At 36.4% G+C, this 17,390-nt stretch overlaps 1 protein-coding gene across 1 annotated transcript; it reads right to left on the minus strand.

The window, feature by feature from the left end:
- On the minus strand, nucleotides 1–11,702 carry LOC113772445 (molybdenum cofactor sulfurase). Its single transcript, XM_027317038.1, has 22 exons — nucleotides 11,379–11,702; nucleotides 11,069–11,167; nucleotides 10,243–10,301; nucleotides 9,834–9,994; nucleotides 9,066–9,220; nucleotides 8,486–8,612; nucleotides 8,063–8,165; nucleotides 7,939–7,984; nucleotides 7,652–7,690; nucleotides 7,407–7,563; nucleotides 6,603–6,705; nucleotides 5,512–5,628; nucleotides 5,155–5,232; nucleotides 4,965–5,066; nucleotides 4,356–4,455; nucleotides 4,095–4,193; nucleotides 3,585–3,649; nucleotides 2,581–2,729; nucleotides 1,663–1,895; nucleotides 1,069–1,205; nucleotides 578–688; nucleotides 1–489 (listed from the first exon to the last, which is right to left on the minus strand). Exons 1-22 carry the CDS (start codon nucleotides 11,500–11,502, stop codon nucleotides 385–387), a joined length of 2,469 nt encoding a protein of 822 aa, XP_027172839.1. The 5' UTR covers nucleotides 11,503–11,702; the 3' UTR covers nucleotides 1–384.
- Nucleotides 11,703–17,390: the final 5,688 nt, after the last annotated feature.

Raw genomic sequence — 17,390 nt, forward strand, 5'->3', positions numbered from 1 at the left:
AAGGAGAAATATCATTATTATTAATTCCCAAAGCCTTAGCATTAGCTTGCTAATTCAGAATTAGGAGTAACCTGAGACTACCAGAAGAAGGGAATTTCCTTTTTGTTATTTTCCCCAAAAAACAGAAAATAATCAAATTACCAACGAAAATCACCATTTTCTTCATTCTTCAAGGCACACTAAAAAGAGTAGTAGTACGCTCTTAACTGATCCACCACCCCCATTGTTCATAAAAATTTTCATCACAGGAGGACCAGCTGCCTTCTTTCTCGCATGGTCCAATAAATGTTAGCACCCTTGTACGCCCACATCTCCTCTGACAAGTGTTTCTCTACTTTGACTTGCATTCCTTTATCACTTGGTTCCAAAAAAAATTTACCAGAATCAAGCTAAACTCGCACGGATTTCTTCTCCTACATGAAGCCATGCATCTGAGTGCTTTCCAGTGCTATCGTCATGCCTCAGCAATATGCCAAAAGTTATTTTCCCCTGTTCCCGTAGACAAGTACACAGAGAGATCAAATCTGTAACTGGCCAATCAAGTGCTCTGTTTCTAATGAAAGATAGTTTAACAAACCTTCGTTCTCCTATACTCTGCTAAAGTAGCCAATGGTTCATTTGACCTTTGCACCTTCCCGCCTTGAAAACTCAAATTGATCATTTGGCAACGATTGCAACCACCCAATGACTGCAAAATTCCAGAATAGCTAAATATCAACTCCCAACAATTCATAGACATTACAAATTGCACAAAAAAGAAACTTGGTGCAAAACTAATGTGAGGTGGTAGATGATCACATTGTATATTCTGTCTATCGGGTGAACATTAACTGCAAATTTATAACCAAAACCCAGGAAATGAACCATCACCAGTCTAACATGCAGGGGAAAAGGCAAAAAGGAGATTGAATTATAAGTATAACCTGAAAAACAAATATCTATTGGATAACACCTTCTAAAATATCACTTCTCAACATTGCAGACTCACCCATTAACAAGGTCAGAAAAGCAGTGCAGTTAAGCATTTTGACTGCTCACAAGTCAAGAGAAGTCAGAGCTGCAACTTACAATGAATTCTGTCTTTCCAATTCTAAGGCTTCTCCATCCATCTTCTGCATATGCTTCCCCACCACACACTACCAGGTTGGGTCGAAACCTTGATGTACTCACTTGAATTAACTCTCCATCGAACTGGTGCTGCACATCTGATACCAGCAACATGGGTCAAGAGAAATTTTGGCGATAATTTAAACAATTACAAATTTACGCAACTGTTTAATGCACCTCTTTCATTTTCAAGAGCATTGTACAAGGTCAAGTTGGTTGTGTATTAATGCTAAGAATGCCTCGAAGCATGCATGGAGCATAGAGATATTGTGTAACTAAGGTGCATGTGACTATAGCTGTGGAAATACAAGTTACTCGTGTCCATAACTCAGAACTAGCAGAATACTGAAAACTTTATTTGGTGGTTATAATCTTCTCTAGTTTATTATATGACAGAAAAAGTATTCTGGGATTATTTGCTCAAACAAACAAAGCATTTTAACAATTTTTCTATACTAGAAATGGATTTAGTATACATCCATGACATGTACAAGCGCGGCTAAGCAACTAAACTCCAGAAATAAAGATTGGTGTTCATTATGTTACTCAACATACTTGATCTCAACCTAGCATTTAGGTCATTGACACTTTCCTCAGATACCAGCAAAAACTGTGCTTCATTCACAAAATTCATTTTGGTCTCAAGATCTCTACACAGCCTTGAAATCCTGTTCCTGTTTGAGCAAGCATAACCCTGTTGACCTGAGCACCTTAGTAAAGTACAAGGTCGACCAACAGCATCACTAAACCAGATGTCAATCTCATCGTGATAAACCTCCACTTCGTACCTATTAAAACAACCATGTTTCAGAATCACAAATCATTGTCTAAACCGCTAGAAAACCATACAATTCATGTAGACTGAAGACATCTGACGACCAAAGCATATAACAAGAAACTGCAAAATAAGATAAAAATGGGCTTCCCTGGCGCATGGTTTAATACATTTTTCGTGTAAAAGCAAAAACTCAATAGAGGTCTTGTTTTAGTTGATCAACATTATAAAATTTCCGGTACATGTTGCTCAAATCAGAGACAGCAATTGGGACCTAAAGTACCTCACTTAAGCGATTTCATCATAAAAATACCAAAAAGAGGGGGAAACATACAAGAGCATGTTTGACCATTTAAGTGCATGGAAATATTTTAAAAAATCAAAAGCAATTTTGATTCAGAAAAACTATCAGGTTCAGCTTATCCTCTAGAACCAATAGAAATTACTCATAACTTCTTATTCTCTGAAATCCCAATAAAACATCAGAAAAGAAGGCATCTTGATTTCTAATGCAATGTTAACCCCTGAGATCCATGTCCACATGAAAATACTCAATAATACCACAACTCTGAATGATGCATTTAACAATTTGAATGCACTCGGTGTCTAAGATAAGCCTTTCTTGTGCTTAAAAGTCCCATCAAGTTCTTAACATAATGATGCCTAAATTTCGAAAACTGCTAAGAGTATAAACTAACCTCTGAGGATGAATGTTCACTTCATCTTTTCCTACAGGAAAATCTGATTTAAGTTTGATCTGCAGCTTCTCTTTACAGCGGGGTGACTCCACAAACAGTATTCCCAAATCAAGGTCGATAAGCGTGGTAACATGGCACATATCTGGAACCTACAATCCAAACATGGAAAACTTGGGACGCCTTGTGCATAATAAAGAATATCATGTAAACTTTGCAGGTTACAAGGAAGATAGCTTTCATCCACAAGGCTTCAGCCCAAGTTAGATAACAAGGTTCCAAACAGGGGGAAGTCACTAGCAACCACAACACATGGCCATTGCTCACACAATTACTTGGTTGTTATTGCTCACCAATCCCTGACTAATTGTTCTATGTTTGTCAGGGTCTGTTTGGATTGTGAATTATTAGAGATATTTTTACTGTAGCACTTTTTGTGATGTGATGTATGTGAGATAAAAAGGTAATTGGGAAGGTAAAAAGGTGTATTGGAAATTGTAATGATGATGTAAGCAAATAAATTTGGGGAAATAAAGCCCAATCCAAACAAACCTACAGTGTAAGTGGATTTCGACTTTACCCATGGAATGGGCTTCTTTGTGGAGTAGACATCTCAAGGGACCAAATCAAACAAAACGCACTTGCTAGTAAAACCAATTTTTCTTTTCTGCAATTGCTGTTGAGTTCTTAATCCTTTACTACCTAACTAGCTTAAACAGGGTTTTCAGTAGGCAAGGAGACATTTCTTGTACTCTTCTATGTCTATTATCTCTCTTTGTTCCCATTCTCATTTTGCATCTTTTGTGCGTTTAGAAAGTTTTGAAAGAAGATCCCAGGTAGGATTCAAATGAAGAAGACTGTCTTTCTAGCCCTAAATCAGCCATTGATTGTTGGTGAGCTTTCAGTACAGGAAACAAGGCACCCTTATCTAAGCCTAGGCCAGGGAATCGAACACCTAATTCATATATATTTGCATGATAGAACAAATCTCAAAGTAGAGAAAGAACCTTCTTTTGTGTTAAGATTTCACCGCTAGTGCTCCTGAGAAGCCACTCTCGATCATGTAGCAGTCCTGAAAATAACAAAAGGCCGTAAGCTCTTTTATCTGAAAAATCCTTATGGACATGCCGTCCATAAGTTAATGACAATAAATCCCACAATCCTGGTAATAAGAATTTGAACAAACAATGGAGGTGCCTTCATAACAGAAATTTTATTGCTTCATAGGATCATTTACCATACAACCTGAAGCCAGCTAGAATAAAAGAGAAGCAAGATCCAATGCAGTAAATGTAGAATCAACGGTCAAAACTATTCTAGGTTCTTCAATCTAACACAGTACAATTAAAAGTCAAGAAAAAATTTCTAAATATGCTCTGTTAAAGATCAAGTTGCCTAATCATTTTCTCCAACATTTATTCTTGATAGATGAGAAATCAAGAATGGTAACTTTATAAATACAATAGCATAGAGATAATGTCCAATAATTAATTCAGTTTGCAGCTTACAGAAACTACCGGTAGTGGTAAGGGGCCAACTGTTGACACTAAAGCCCAAGCATGACTTAATAGGATATATGGAAATAGATTTGAGCCTTGGATTAGCTCTCCCAATTCCTACAATATTAAAAATGGAAAAGAAGTTTAGCAGAATAAGAGGAGCAAAAAGGATAGTTGCATGAGGTCAGTGAATGTAGGAGATTATTGTCTGTAGATTATATGTTTAGAACCAAAACAGAGCCCCTAAACATCGCTATAAAAAACAGAAACTAAACAAACCTTCAATGGCAGGAGAAATAGTTGTTCCTCTTAATGTATTAACACCGGGAGTTCGAGAAGGTAATGACACAAAGGAAGCCTTTATGAAGTTCACAAAATTCTGCATGGCAGGTTCTATAACATAAGGCAACAAATGAAGAGCTATATAAAATTGTAAGGTGTTAGCTTGATCTAAAATAAAGCAATTGATGTGTTGAAAGAATCCTACTGAATAGACTTCCCCCATTTAACACTTTAAGAACAATCCAACAACCAGTAGCTGTTTAGAACTAAATTTTCTGGAGTTTCCAACAAATCCTGAAGACAAACACATGCAGAGATGGTATAGGTGAAGAAATTATTCCAAGAGTTCATGTCAGACGGCACAAGTGTATTAGCAAAAGATGAGGAAAATGGATAATTGATTGACTAAATCTCAACACTTCTTCTTTTACTTGTTTACAATTTTTTTTTTGGGTGAGTTTGGGAATCCGATAATCACCAGCACCTACTGCACTCCTGCCTTCCTCCTCAATTCACTAGCAGTGGGTGAAGAATAGAAAACCGACGACCAGAGTGAATCGACAAGAGAAGTACAAGTAAAATCAACAAAAATAAGTAGCTGCATACACTGGCATCTTCAAATGTTGACATATAACCAAAGGATGCTCTAACAGCCCCAGTTGGCTTTCCACGTAACACATCATGATCATCCCAGCAAACATGCCCAGCCTAGACAAGAAGGAAAGGAACATATGTGAGGTATATATCACATTATTTGAGCCAAAGCTAATGGGCATAGCAAGGGAATGACATTTACCTCAAAGTTGGAAAGAAGATCCGAGTGAGACAAACCAAGATATTTGGCACATGCACCAGGATTGCAAAAACATCCCATCTAAAATAGATATATAATGAATGTTAAAGTATACTTTCAAAAACAGCCAAAGATAATGAATTTCAACTCTCATGATAACAAGTTGCAATTTCTCCAGCCTTAACATCATATGCATAAGCTTAGCCAATGAAAATTCAACATCCTATACATACTTTTTACAAGATCTCAAGGTTTTAAACGGTAGAATCGAAATTCATATCACAGATCATCAGCACATTTATGCTAGTATACAAGTACCAAGCACCTTGAGAAAATTCAATTTCTTCTCTCCACTCTTACCCGTAACTGAATCCCTGCTAGAGATGCAAGTTTTTCCACCTCACGGTAGCCAAACCATGACCCATCTGGCCTTCTCAAGTTAAATGAAACTATAGGACCCATTCCTTCAAATAGCACCTGACAAATACAGAGATTCAGAAGTAATCAGGAGTATCTCAGGGGCTTCATGCATGTAATAAGCTCTAACAAAGTTAATAGTAGAGAACAACAGAATTCCACATTAAAGCAACCAAGTATTGATAATTAACTACTTTGAAGAGCAAAAGGTCCACAATGATTTCTATCTTTTCAGGACTAAAAAGTAGTCAATAAATTCCATACAGGGAAAGAAGAAGCTTATTTTGAGTCCACAGGATGCTTCAATATCAATAGTAACAAAAGGTTATGGGGCACAGTGAGTAGGAGAACAGAATTAAAATAATTACTCATAGATACAAAAATTAGCTTGGTTTGATAGTACTGAAATCTACAATCAGATTAAAGATACTAAAGACTATTTGGAATTTCTACATAAAGGAGAGCTAAGGTGTTAATTTTAAATAATGGAATGTGGCTAGGAACTTTTTCCATGTTACTTGCTGGATAGGAAAGTTAGTTCAGCTTTTCAAGGCTACTATTTTGGATTCTAACCAATAAAATACTTCTATAGTTTTCAAGCCATGCTAATGTTAGGAAGACTATGATTTATCAATTACTTGAAATAGTGTTTTCAATTGCTGCTCTTTTTTCTTCACCATATGCACTTCTTTCTTAGTGAAGTGCTACATTACACAGGAGGAACTTGGAAATTGCCATTAATCATGAGTTCCGGCATACATAAAATTTAACTGAAACAATACGCATGTACTATCTTTTCATAAGCTATTTCATCAAAAGTGATGTACTCGCTTTCCGTTTGGCCCCTAGAACGATTGCATAAGCAATACAGTTCTCAACATGCCATCAAGACCTTATCCATGAGCAAAAGCCATGCAACCACAATAAATAAAGCAGACAACTTCTCAAAAAGTTAAAAAAAAAAAAGAAAAAAGAAAAAAACTCCTAGAAATCTCACTATATGATCGATAATTAAGAATAACATACATACAAACCTTCGAAGAATTTGCCCCATAAAGTGTGCAAACATGAGTTCCATTTTCATGCTTCATAGCTGAAAGTGTTTTCCTCACAAAAGTTGCAAGAGATGTTGTGTGCCTTGAAAGTAAAAACAACTTTGACTTATTGCTCAAATATATGATGTCTGGTCTAAATTTCAACTCCCCAGGGGGGGGGGGGGGGGGGCATCAAAGAGGACAATAACTTCTTAAACAATGTAAGCAGTAAGAAACAAATACAAATTCATCTCTTCCCTTACCCTTCCTTAAGAGAGAGATTGAACGCAAAGGTTTTTAATAAAAAAAAGAAACATAATGACAACACCACTGCAATGATGCTTTTCATAAGTACACACATTTTTCAGAAATCAATATGAATGCTAAATATTATGGCAGAGAAATTAAACCCAATAATTTGCATTTGAATGTAGTGATCATCAATTAAAAACTCAAATATCCTTCCATTGAGATGCATTGACAGACAATGTTCCAATGGAACTGTCATCAGTAGTTACATACATCACCCAACTGAGTAGTGAAATCTATTAAGTTTCCGTGATTGCCTAATATAAATGACCAAATAGATAAAATAATAAGGGAAGTTACAGTAACTATTTTGAGTCAGCTAGATATGAAGATAATTTTAAAAGATGCAAATTCTAAATGACCACATCATGTTGCTGATGTTGGGATTATGAAGGTCATGAGTGATCATGTATGCGAGCGTCTGAGACTGCCAATATTTATCTGTTACTGACACAATAAACATTTCACCAAAAGAAATAGTAACTTTTAATGTACCGGGATATAGCAGACATGGTTAAAGTGTTAAGTATTCTGAATCCATGGAGAATTGATGCAATGCTCAAATAAGAAATAGTGCCGTCCTCAAAAATTTCTTCAACACCAGCTCTTCTTTTGACAAAATCAATGTCAGCAACAGATGCAGCCACTGTGCCTAATACAATTAATCATTTGAAGAAATTTTAATGACATTCAAAAACAAAACCAAAAAAAAAAATGTCAGAAGCAGATTTAATGCGAACCTCCACTGAAGTATGTCTTCTTCAATAACTTAGCAGTTTCTGTTGCAATTCAGTGGATGGAGGGAAGGGAAGGGAAGAGAGACAGAGAGGTCAGCAAAATTTCCTTTGATATAAGAAAGTCAGACGTGTTATAAGTTCATAACACATAAGATTGAAAGTTTCCGCAACAAAAATTGCTTTTCTACATCCTCCTTCAACATGTGTAAAACTTACTTGTCCAACTTAACAATGAATGTATTATAAAATAGAATGCGAGAAATTTAATAAAATGAACCACCGTAAGTTACCATTTCGAACAATGAGCGCGCCGAGGCCAGTTGGATAGCCAAATATCTATACAAGACATAAAACAACAGACGTTAAGTTCATATAACACGTGCATAGGTATACCAAAGATGTCAAGCTGGATACCTTATAAAATGAGATCACAACAAAGTCAGCTTTATGCTTAGATAGATCTGGTGGTTCTGTGGCACCCCCCTTCGCAGCATCAATCAAAACCATCCAGCATCCACTGTTTTCAAAAGATGAGCCAATAAATTTTTCACAGACATGCCACAGCACCTTTGTTACACAAAGAAACAAACACGGAAAATAGCACTCCATCCCACAGAAGACTGATATACCTACAGTGGTACACAGAAGTGCATAACATGAAGTCTTGATGCTGAACTTTCAATCAAATATTACATATTGATTTTGATTGTACATCTTGCATACTTCAGCAAGTCCAAATTTAATAAATTTCAACAGAGTGATAGTCTGTTAGTAAAGACTTTAAAAGAAGGTTCTATTCATGAAGAATGGAGCAGAAGTAAATGGAAACCAGCTTACCGTGAATAGGTGGAACCTTCCAACGCATTATGTGAATCTTCCTTGATGAGCTTCACCAGATCGAGGTTGAATCTGGTACCTGAAAAGTTGCATTCTGAAGGGAATGCGAATAAGTTGTAGACATTACCTGAAATAAAAATAGAAAAGTAAAAAAATTAAGTGAAGTGATAATTGTAGATTTCTAATTGGAAGCAGAAGAAGCATCATTACACTGAGGGTAGACATTAATGTGGGGATATTTAAAAAAACCAAGAGCAATAAAAGAAGAGGCACTTATTATATGTGAGAGTACCACAAGGTATGAATACTGTTTTCTACCAGTTTTTGATATGTTGTTCTCTAATTGGAATAGTGAAGCCAACGAACTTTCTATTTGTCACTGAGAAAGAAACTTATACAATCATCACATCAAATAGGATTTGCAAAGAATGGAAATTGACAACCCAGGAACATAAATAGGCTTTGCAAAGAATAGATGGGCGCATTGATTTTATTTTCTAATTTGCAAAAAAGTAATACAAAAAACTTTTTTATAGACATTAGTGCATTGCTATAGGGGCTTGGCTAAAATAAGCATTACCAGTAGGATCTTCTTTACTTAGTCCTCTTTCACTTCTCCGTAGTTCATGGTGCCGAAAAAGTCGAATGGCCGAGTTAGCGCCTCTAGAATTGCGATAATCAGCAGTCTCTTCAACATCCACAGCAAGAGCGGCAGCCCCTTGGTTGAGTGCATATCTTGAGATTGTTAAGGAAAGACGTCCAAGAAAAAATGACCAAGACAATAATTAGGATCCATAGGATGAATTTTGGTTTTGTTTCCACAAGGAGAAAATATTGGTGCACATTATGACCTTATTTTCTACTTCTTAAGGTAAAGCTTCGCATCCCAGGAAAATTAGTAAAAGGGTAAGCTTGTACGTATGCAACTAACAGCAAATCCTGCACATTCACATGTGTAGCACTGGCCAACAGAATACCTTTATGTTCCAACCACCCAAAGTTCTCCAGGGTGTTGCCTCACCTGATAGTAAAAATGTTCGTTCAAAATGCACTGGTCAAGGTCAATCACAAAGATCAAGTAACGTCACTTGTAAAAGTAAGCCATAAATGTATATCACAAAGCTGCAGCAAGTTAGTAATCTCAAACGCAATGTCAGGAGTCAGATGCCCTATTAGAGATAAAGAAACTTCGAGATAGAAAATCTTCCACTAACAACAAAAAGAATCTGAGAATTTTGTTAACCATCTTTATTCACCCTGCTTAAGTCCGCACCCAAGCTTCACCTATTTATAGCAGGTAGTCTGTTAATTTTCTTCATATTTGCTTGATAAAGGTGATAAAGGATACTCCCTTATCCCAAGCACACTGTTATGATTCTCCATCGAATACATAAAACAACTCTGACTGCTCCATGGAAAGCTCTCCCCGACAAGCTTTAAGGCTGCTGTTGCCCCAGAAGTGAATATGACGCTGTACTCTCTAGAAGATGCATTGAAATAATCAAGGACCTAAAAAAAAATCAAAATTCAATGAAAAACAAAAGAAAAGAAAGTTAATATGCACGAACCCAATACAAATTGACGAAATGTGACAGTTCATTAATGCTATCAGACAAGCTATGCTTTTGGTAAAACATAAAATTCAGCCAGTGATTTCTGAAACTAGTTGCCACACAATCACAGTCCAAAACATATGCTTATATGCAGGTGGATACAGAGAAACAAGAAAGGAAGTGTGCCCAGCACAAAATTGTCACCTGTGTGCGCGCTTCCCCAACTCTGTCACTGGTATTCAAGCTGCAGCTGCTCTGGCTATCTAGAATACAAGTTGGAAGTTAAAAAAAAAAATCCTTGCTTGTGCAGTCCATTAGGATTAGCACAAGAGAGCAATGTTTTTTGTCTTCTCAAAAGATGGGCCTTCTTATAAAGATTAAGGAAATGGAGTACGCTTAAATAGGCGACAATGCGCAAAGTGAAACAGTGAAAGCAGAAAAACAAGTTGGTGGAAGTATACATATCAATCTGAAATCAACGGTCTAGAGGCCTTTCGGAATATACCAGTGTATAGAAGGAATGCAATATCCAGAAGCAAACTGTAATAATACTAGTATGTAGAAGCAACTACCCCATGTCACACAAGACACAGAAGAGAGCTGCTAGATTATGAAATATAAGAAAAAGGTTATGAAATATGGAAATAATGCCAATTTCTGCACGTATGGATAAAGCAAAATAGCAGTATGTGTATACTAGAGGAACAGAAGAAGAAGGAGGCCAATAAAAAAGGGAATCCTCTAAAAAACTGCTGGACATGAAGCACATAGACAAAAGAAATTACACGTTTTCGACCAGTAGTACGTGTTTTACAGACTCAAAGCCTCGTAGCAAATGAGGAACACAACATTTTTTTAATACAAGTAGTAGCAGTAGTATGCATTGAAGCAGTTTAAAATTAAAAACCAAAATGCTTTCTTTTTAAATTATTATTAGAGTACCTAACGATTATGTTGATTAAAAAAAGAAAAAAGGAAGGAAGCAAAAAAAAAAAAAAAACTGAGGAGCCGAAGGAGGAAGGAAGGATACGTGGATTTGCATAGAGATTGGAATTCAGGTCCTTGAAGACTGATTCCAACTGTGCCTCGGAGTACAAAGTCGCCCCAGCATGATCCAGGTACACCACCCCTGCACATATATTCAACCTCTTCATCCTTCTACTAATACTAATACCGCGTTCATTCCTAAAAATTATCAGCTCAAAGTACCCATTTGCAACTACTGAAAAGTTTTCCAATAGAGTCAATTGCTTTTCCGATTTAAGTATTACTGCTAACCAAAAAAGAAAAAAAAAAAAAAAAAAAAAGAAGCGAGATAGAGAGAGAGAGAGAGATGTGACCGGCCAATCGCTTGAATTCTGTAGCTCGGAGTTGATCAATGTTTTTGGGGGCACTTTTATAGCCGTAATCATCACCAAACTCCCTCAGGAATTCTTCCTTCTGCTCGTCCTCGCTATTCTTCATTCCGGCAACACAATTATTTTATCTTTCACTTTCCACCCAAAGAGAAGCGACTGACTGGTTTAAACAGATGCACTAAAAAAAAACTAAAGCAAGGCGAAGACTACTAATTGATAATACTCTACAACAAGAAGAAGATAAAAAAGATCGCAGCGTGTGTCAAACTGCCAAATGTATATTGAATTCTCAGTTCGGCTGCCGGAAATTTGAAGAAGATTGGCAAGCAAAGTAACAATTGAAACTAATGACCTCTAATTGGTCAACTGTTGAACTTTCTTATTCATTTATTAGTGGTAAGTACAGGCACGAGTTCCACCATCAGAGTTTTTTTATAATATACTACATATATTTATATTTTTTTTAAAATCCGGAGCGGATTCCGTTACGTTTCTACAAGGCGCGAAGCTTGATTCTTCAGTTTTTCAAAAATTAGTTTTTCAAATGTTTTCGTTTGGATTAATTGTTTTTTTGAAAAAATTTGTTGTAGCAGAGTTTTTAGGAGATATTTTTAAAAAATATTTTGGGATATTTAAGAGTAGAAGAGGTTCTAAAATATATTTCGAGAAACTAATTTTTAGATTACCTACTTGAAAAACTAATTTTTAAAAAATACTCTAAATTTTTTTTAATGTTTAAAAAATATCTCAAAATATATTTTAAAAACTCTACTACTCTTAAATATTTCAAAATATTTTCTAAAAATATCCTAAAATATACTTTAAAAACTCTGTTACAGTAAAAAAATTTTAAAATATTCCAAAAATAGTTAATCCAAACAAAAATTTGTTGTCAACATTTACCGGTGAGAGTGCCCATTCCATTCTCATTATTATGGAGCTAAGAGCCCATTCCATTCTCTTCCTTTTTGCTGGGTGCTAGCAGCAAGACGCCAAACCAATATCACATACTGCTACTACTAGAAGTCTAGAACAGACTTGAAAAGTAAATTTGAGCCCATTAGACTTGAAAAGCCGTCGTGCATCAGAATGCGAGCACGAGCAGCATTTCATCTGCTCGAGTCTGGACTAAAAATGAGCCACAGCCTCCCGAGGTTGGCCCCTGATGCTTTGCCAATTGGGTGGTTCTGGAGGCCCATTAGAGAATGATTACTCATTAAAGGGCAGCCGCTACGTGACAACAAACGGGAATTTGCCTCCTGCTGTGACTTACGCTACGTGACAATTCATTTGCGCGGCGGCGATAAAGATGATCGGATCAGTCGACAAAAATTGTGTTACGTGGTTTATGTTTCAGAAGAATCACAAAAAAAAGAAACTCCTGCTGCATGCTAATGATGATAAGGAACTTTATTTATGGCAGTAGTCAAGTATCTGGGCTAACATCTGAAGCAAACGATAAATAAACAAAATTTAAAAAAAAAAAAAAGATGGATTTTGTTGTTGGAGGGGCTGCGGTTTACACTAGGGAAGTAATCGAATCGAACTGCACTCGAGCTCGGTCAAGAGATTGACTCGAACTCGGTCAAACCAAGTTCGAGTCGAGTTTCGAGCAGCTCGATAAAGTTATCGAGTCGAGTTCGAGCATCCAGAAGTGATGCTCGAAGGATCGACGAGCCTTATCGAGTATTTTAATTTTAATTATTTAATGTTTTAATTTTAATTATTTAATATTTTAATTTTAATTATTTAATATATTATTATTATAAAATTACCCTTATACCCAAAAGAATTGTCGAATTTACGAAATGTTTCAAGTCATAAAAAATTTTTAAAAGGGTAATAATGTCTTTTCGCTCAAAAATTATCAAAAAAATGAAATTTAATAACTCGAGCTCGATAAGACTAGAATGGACTCGAGCCCATACGAGTCGAGCTCGAGTATTGCGAGCAAGTTTCGAGCTCGAGCTCGAGCTTCAATAATACTACTCGCTCGAGCTCGAGCACCCCTATCTGTATGTCGAGTCGAGCTCGAGTATCGTGCTCGAGCTCGATTCGACTCGATTACAGCCCTAGTTTACACGCAACGGCACCGTCACACACTAGCTAACAGACAGAATGCGGGTTTAGTTAGTAATAAATATGTCTGTCTATGTTTTGAGTACAAGAAAATATTGGTGTCAGCTTACGATTGGGTGGTGATAGAACTAAAGCCAATATGTCAAAACAGTCGGTCAATATGTTGACTTTGGTTCTGTCTCCTTGGCCTTCAATATATCTGCAGTGGCTCAGTTTTCTCCCTCAAACAAAATACGGAAATACAGAAATACTCCTACTCCTTCCTTAGGCCGAAGAATCCTGCAGCTTGTTGCTATCGACAAATCAACGCGGATAATCCTCTTCAAGTGCACGTGGGATGCAAATTGTGAGCCGCCATTGTACATTATACATACGTATAGCATAAAGATCAAAGATTTCTTGATATGCGTAGTGAATGGACAAGATCTAAAGAAGTGAAATATTAGACCTTTCAATTATTTGTACTATCTCCATGGCTTCAATTGAAAGTACCATTTATCTCCCAAAAAACAAAAAAAAAAAAACACCTAATTTGTTCTTCATGGAAGGAAGGATGTGATTGCGGACATAAAGTTGCTGATTCCATTTGTTTGCTGACCATTTCTTAAGCACTAAAGTCACCCGCAATTATTCGTTCTCAGGAAGAATGATGGCACACTGCATCGAGCAATTAGCTATCAAGGAAGAAGTAAAGCTTAAAACCCTTCCCTCCGTGGCACGGGAAATGGAAAAAAATGACATTCTCTTATTTTGCCCGAGGGTCAGCACATAGGCTTTTTTTTAAAAAAAAAAAAATTTATTGGTTATCCCACAATTTCACTTCTTATTTCTTTAAGTATGAGCTTTAGATGATATTTCCAGTTATCATAAGGACAAAAAAGAGCCAATTCACCTCCCAGCTACACTACTGGGCCACATCCTCCAAAAGTCCCCAGGTAACAATTACCTCGATTTCACAACACTTAAAATGGGGCAAATTTCTTAGATTATAGTCGAAAAAAAAAGTCGATGAATTGTTGTTATGTTCTCGTACTATATTTGCTGTGCTGACGAATCGTAACAGGGTAATCGATTTTTTTTTTTAAAAGGCAAAGGCTATTGTACTTAGACGGCGCGATAGCCGATAATTAAGCCACCAAGGGCTGCCGTGTCATGCTTGCTAAGCATGGCAGCCAACAATTGTTTTTTTTTTTTTTTTATCTCTGGTTTAATCAATTGTTCTTAAAAATTAGTTTCTAATTTGCATCACAGTTTTATGCCTTGATCATATTTAGGCTATCTATACCCCACTCCATAGAATTTTACTTGTCCCTTTGACAAATAGGCATGTCATACACGTACACTGGTGACCCGTGAGAATTGACACATTTACCTCAAACAATCTTCTTGTCTGAGATTAATGGTATGGTGGAGCAATTAATTGCATAATTTCCCCAATTGGTGGAATCAAATAACATCTTAGGTGTTATTAACGAAACTAAGTAATGACAAAACCAAAAAATCCTCTCAGAGTGTACATACATAACGTAGAAGGCAAAAAATGTTCTCAACTTTAATGAAGATGTGATGAGAGAATGTCATTTTTTTTTTTTTTTTGTATATTTTGATGAAACAGCAAAATCAGAGCTCGAACTAATATGATTTAATTCAATAGTTAAAACAAACAAATGTTAGAGCTGATTAACCAGTTACAACGAGATAATATACACAAAATTATCTTCAAACTGTATGTAGAAGTTCATTGGTAGACTTCTTTATGACCTACTCATAATCATTTCCTTCTCCGAGTGCATTATAGCTTCCACAGCGCTTCAACAAGTATTGTTAAACGAGACAAAATCCTATTCACAATAGTAATTTAGAAAGACGTAAGGGGTAGTTTTGATGGAACTTATATGCAGAAGACAGGACGAAAACTAACAGAAGTGTTGATTTTGAAAGTACATGCAAAAAAAAAAAATAAATTTGTTGGCGGCCGTGGTTAGTAAGCATGACACTAAGCACAGCAGCCCCTGGTGGCTAATTATAGTCAGCACAGCAGCTTTTGCCTTAAAAAAAAAAAAAATGGTTGCCCATACCGTACTGACAGCCACTGGCCATTTGGTCCAGTGGTCATCACCATTAAAGGTGATGCTGGAGGTCAGGGGTTCAATCCCTGCCTCCCACAAATTTGCCACAATTTGTGGCGGTCTTAATTGACCTTCATCGATGGAGTCTGTACTCACATCGAACCCCCTCCCCTTCCCCTTAGACTAGGCTAGATTAGGTTATAGGACATCTATCGTTTCGAAAAAAAAAATAAAAAAATACCGTACTGACAAAATACGACAGGTATAATATAAAAACATAACTTTGCCAGAGTAACAAATCGCCGATTTTTTTTTCAGCTATAATATAAGGAATTAGCCTTAAAATGGGCAATCTATGCAAAGTGAAGTGCTCCACTTTGGTTGTTGGCAACAGAATCATTTCAGTACTCTGTCACTTCAACTTCTCTTCAGGGGACATGCTTAAATGACAAGATTTATTTTACATGCGGTTTACTCAAATCATTAGAACACTGCATTTTCAGATCAGTTTAAAAAAAGAATTAAATTCGATGATGCTAATATTGCTAATGATAGACTTCACACGATAGTATGCCTATTAAAAGCGGATGCGGAGGCTCTCTTCAATTTGCTCAGGCCCGTTCTTCCTTTTTTTTTTTTTTTTTTAAAGTAAAATAGAAATTAAACAAAGGATAAAAAGGACCAAGAAACGAAGGTCTATGATCACGATGATCCTCAGATGCTCAAACGAAGAGTTTTGTGTTTTGATGATGGTCCGTTGACTTTTCATGTCGGAGTTACTGTGTCTTTTCCTTTTTCGCAACACGAGTTTCTGATGACTTGGAGGAAGCTCAAGAAAGAAAAAGAAAAAGGACTTGAATCGCAGAAATAGTCCCTCGCATTCACATTGGAGCTTTGCACCTTTTGAGTCTCTTACTTTTTAAAATAATGATGCGTTTTTTTAGTCCTTTCACTTTTAAAATTATGGGTTTGGTCCCATACATACACGGAATACAGCATTTTCCTCCCAAAAATCAATTTTGATCGCATTTTCACCTAAAATAACCATAAGCAATATGCCAAAATATTGTGAACATATGTGTAGATTCCTGAAATGATCATTAGAATTAGTACCGGTACCATTTGAAGCTAATTTGCAGCAGGAAAATGCCTTACTTTGAGCAGGACTCTTGAAAATCACCCATAAGACGTTATTATGACGAAAAATTATTTTTTTTTCCAAGGGTCATTTAATTAAATTCAGCAACCGCCAATGACATGCATCACTTCCCCACAATGTAAGATGCTGGTTGCTGTTATTATCACCATATATATATAACCTGATGTAAGAGTACTTAAAACTCGGTGGATGCTTCCAATTGGCATTTGTGTAGCAAATAAGATTTTCTTAAAACTTACAATTGCTTACATTTGCTTAAAGTTTAAACCTAGGACCTTTATGCTCTCTTTAAAAGAAATAAATAAAAAGAAAAACAAATTTCTGTCTTACATCGGCACGCAAATCTTATCTTGATCATTCTGACGTCAAAACAAAATCCTCTAGTCTTTTCCTTTTGGAACACGTAGAGAGAATGAATAGGCCGTCGAAATTATCCAAGCAAACATCCATATAAAGGGAGAAGGGCATTGCCAGTAGGTATGTAATCAAGCCGAGTCGAGCTCGAGTATTGCTATACTCGAGCTTGACTCGACCTATAAATAACTTGGCTCGAGCTCGATCGAGTCGAAAAATCTCAAACTCGAGCTTGACTCGAGGAAATCTTTAAAAGCTCGAGACTCGACTCGATAAGGCTCAACTCGATAAGGCTCGACCTTTAGTCAAATCTTATCGAGTCGAGTAATCAAG

The sequence above is a fragment of the Coffea eugenioides genome, chromosome 5 (genome assembly GCF_003713205.1).
Source record: "Coffea eugenioides isolate CCC68of chromosome 5, Ceug_1.0, whole genome shotgun sequence".
Taxonomy (NCBI): Eukaryota; Viridiplantae; Streptophyta; class Magnoliopsida; order Gentianales; family Rubiaceae; genus Coffea; species Coffea eugenioides.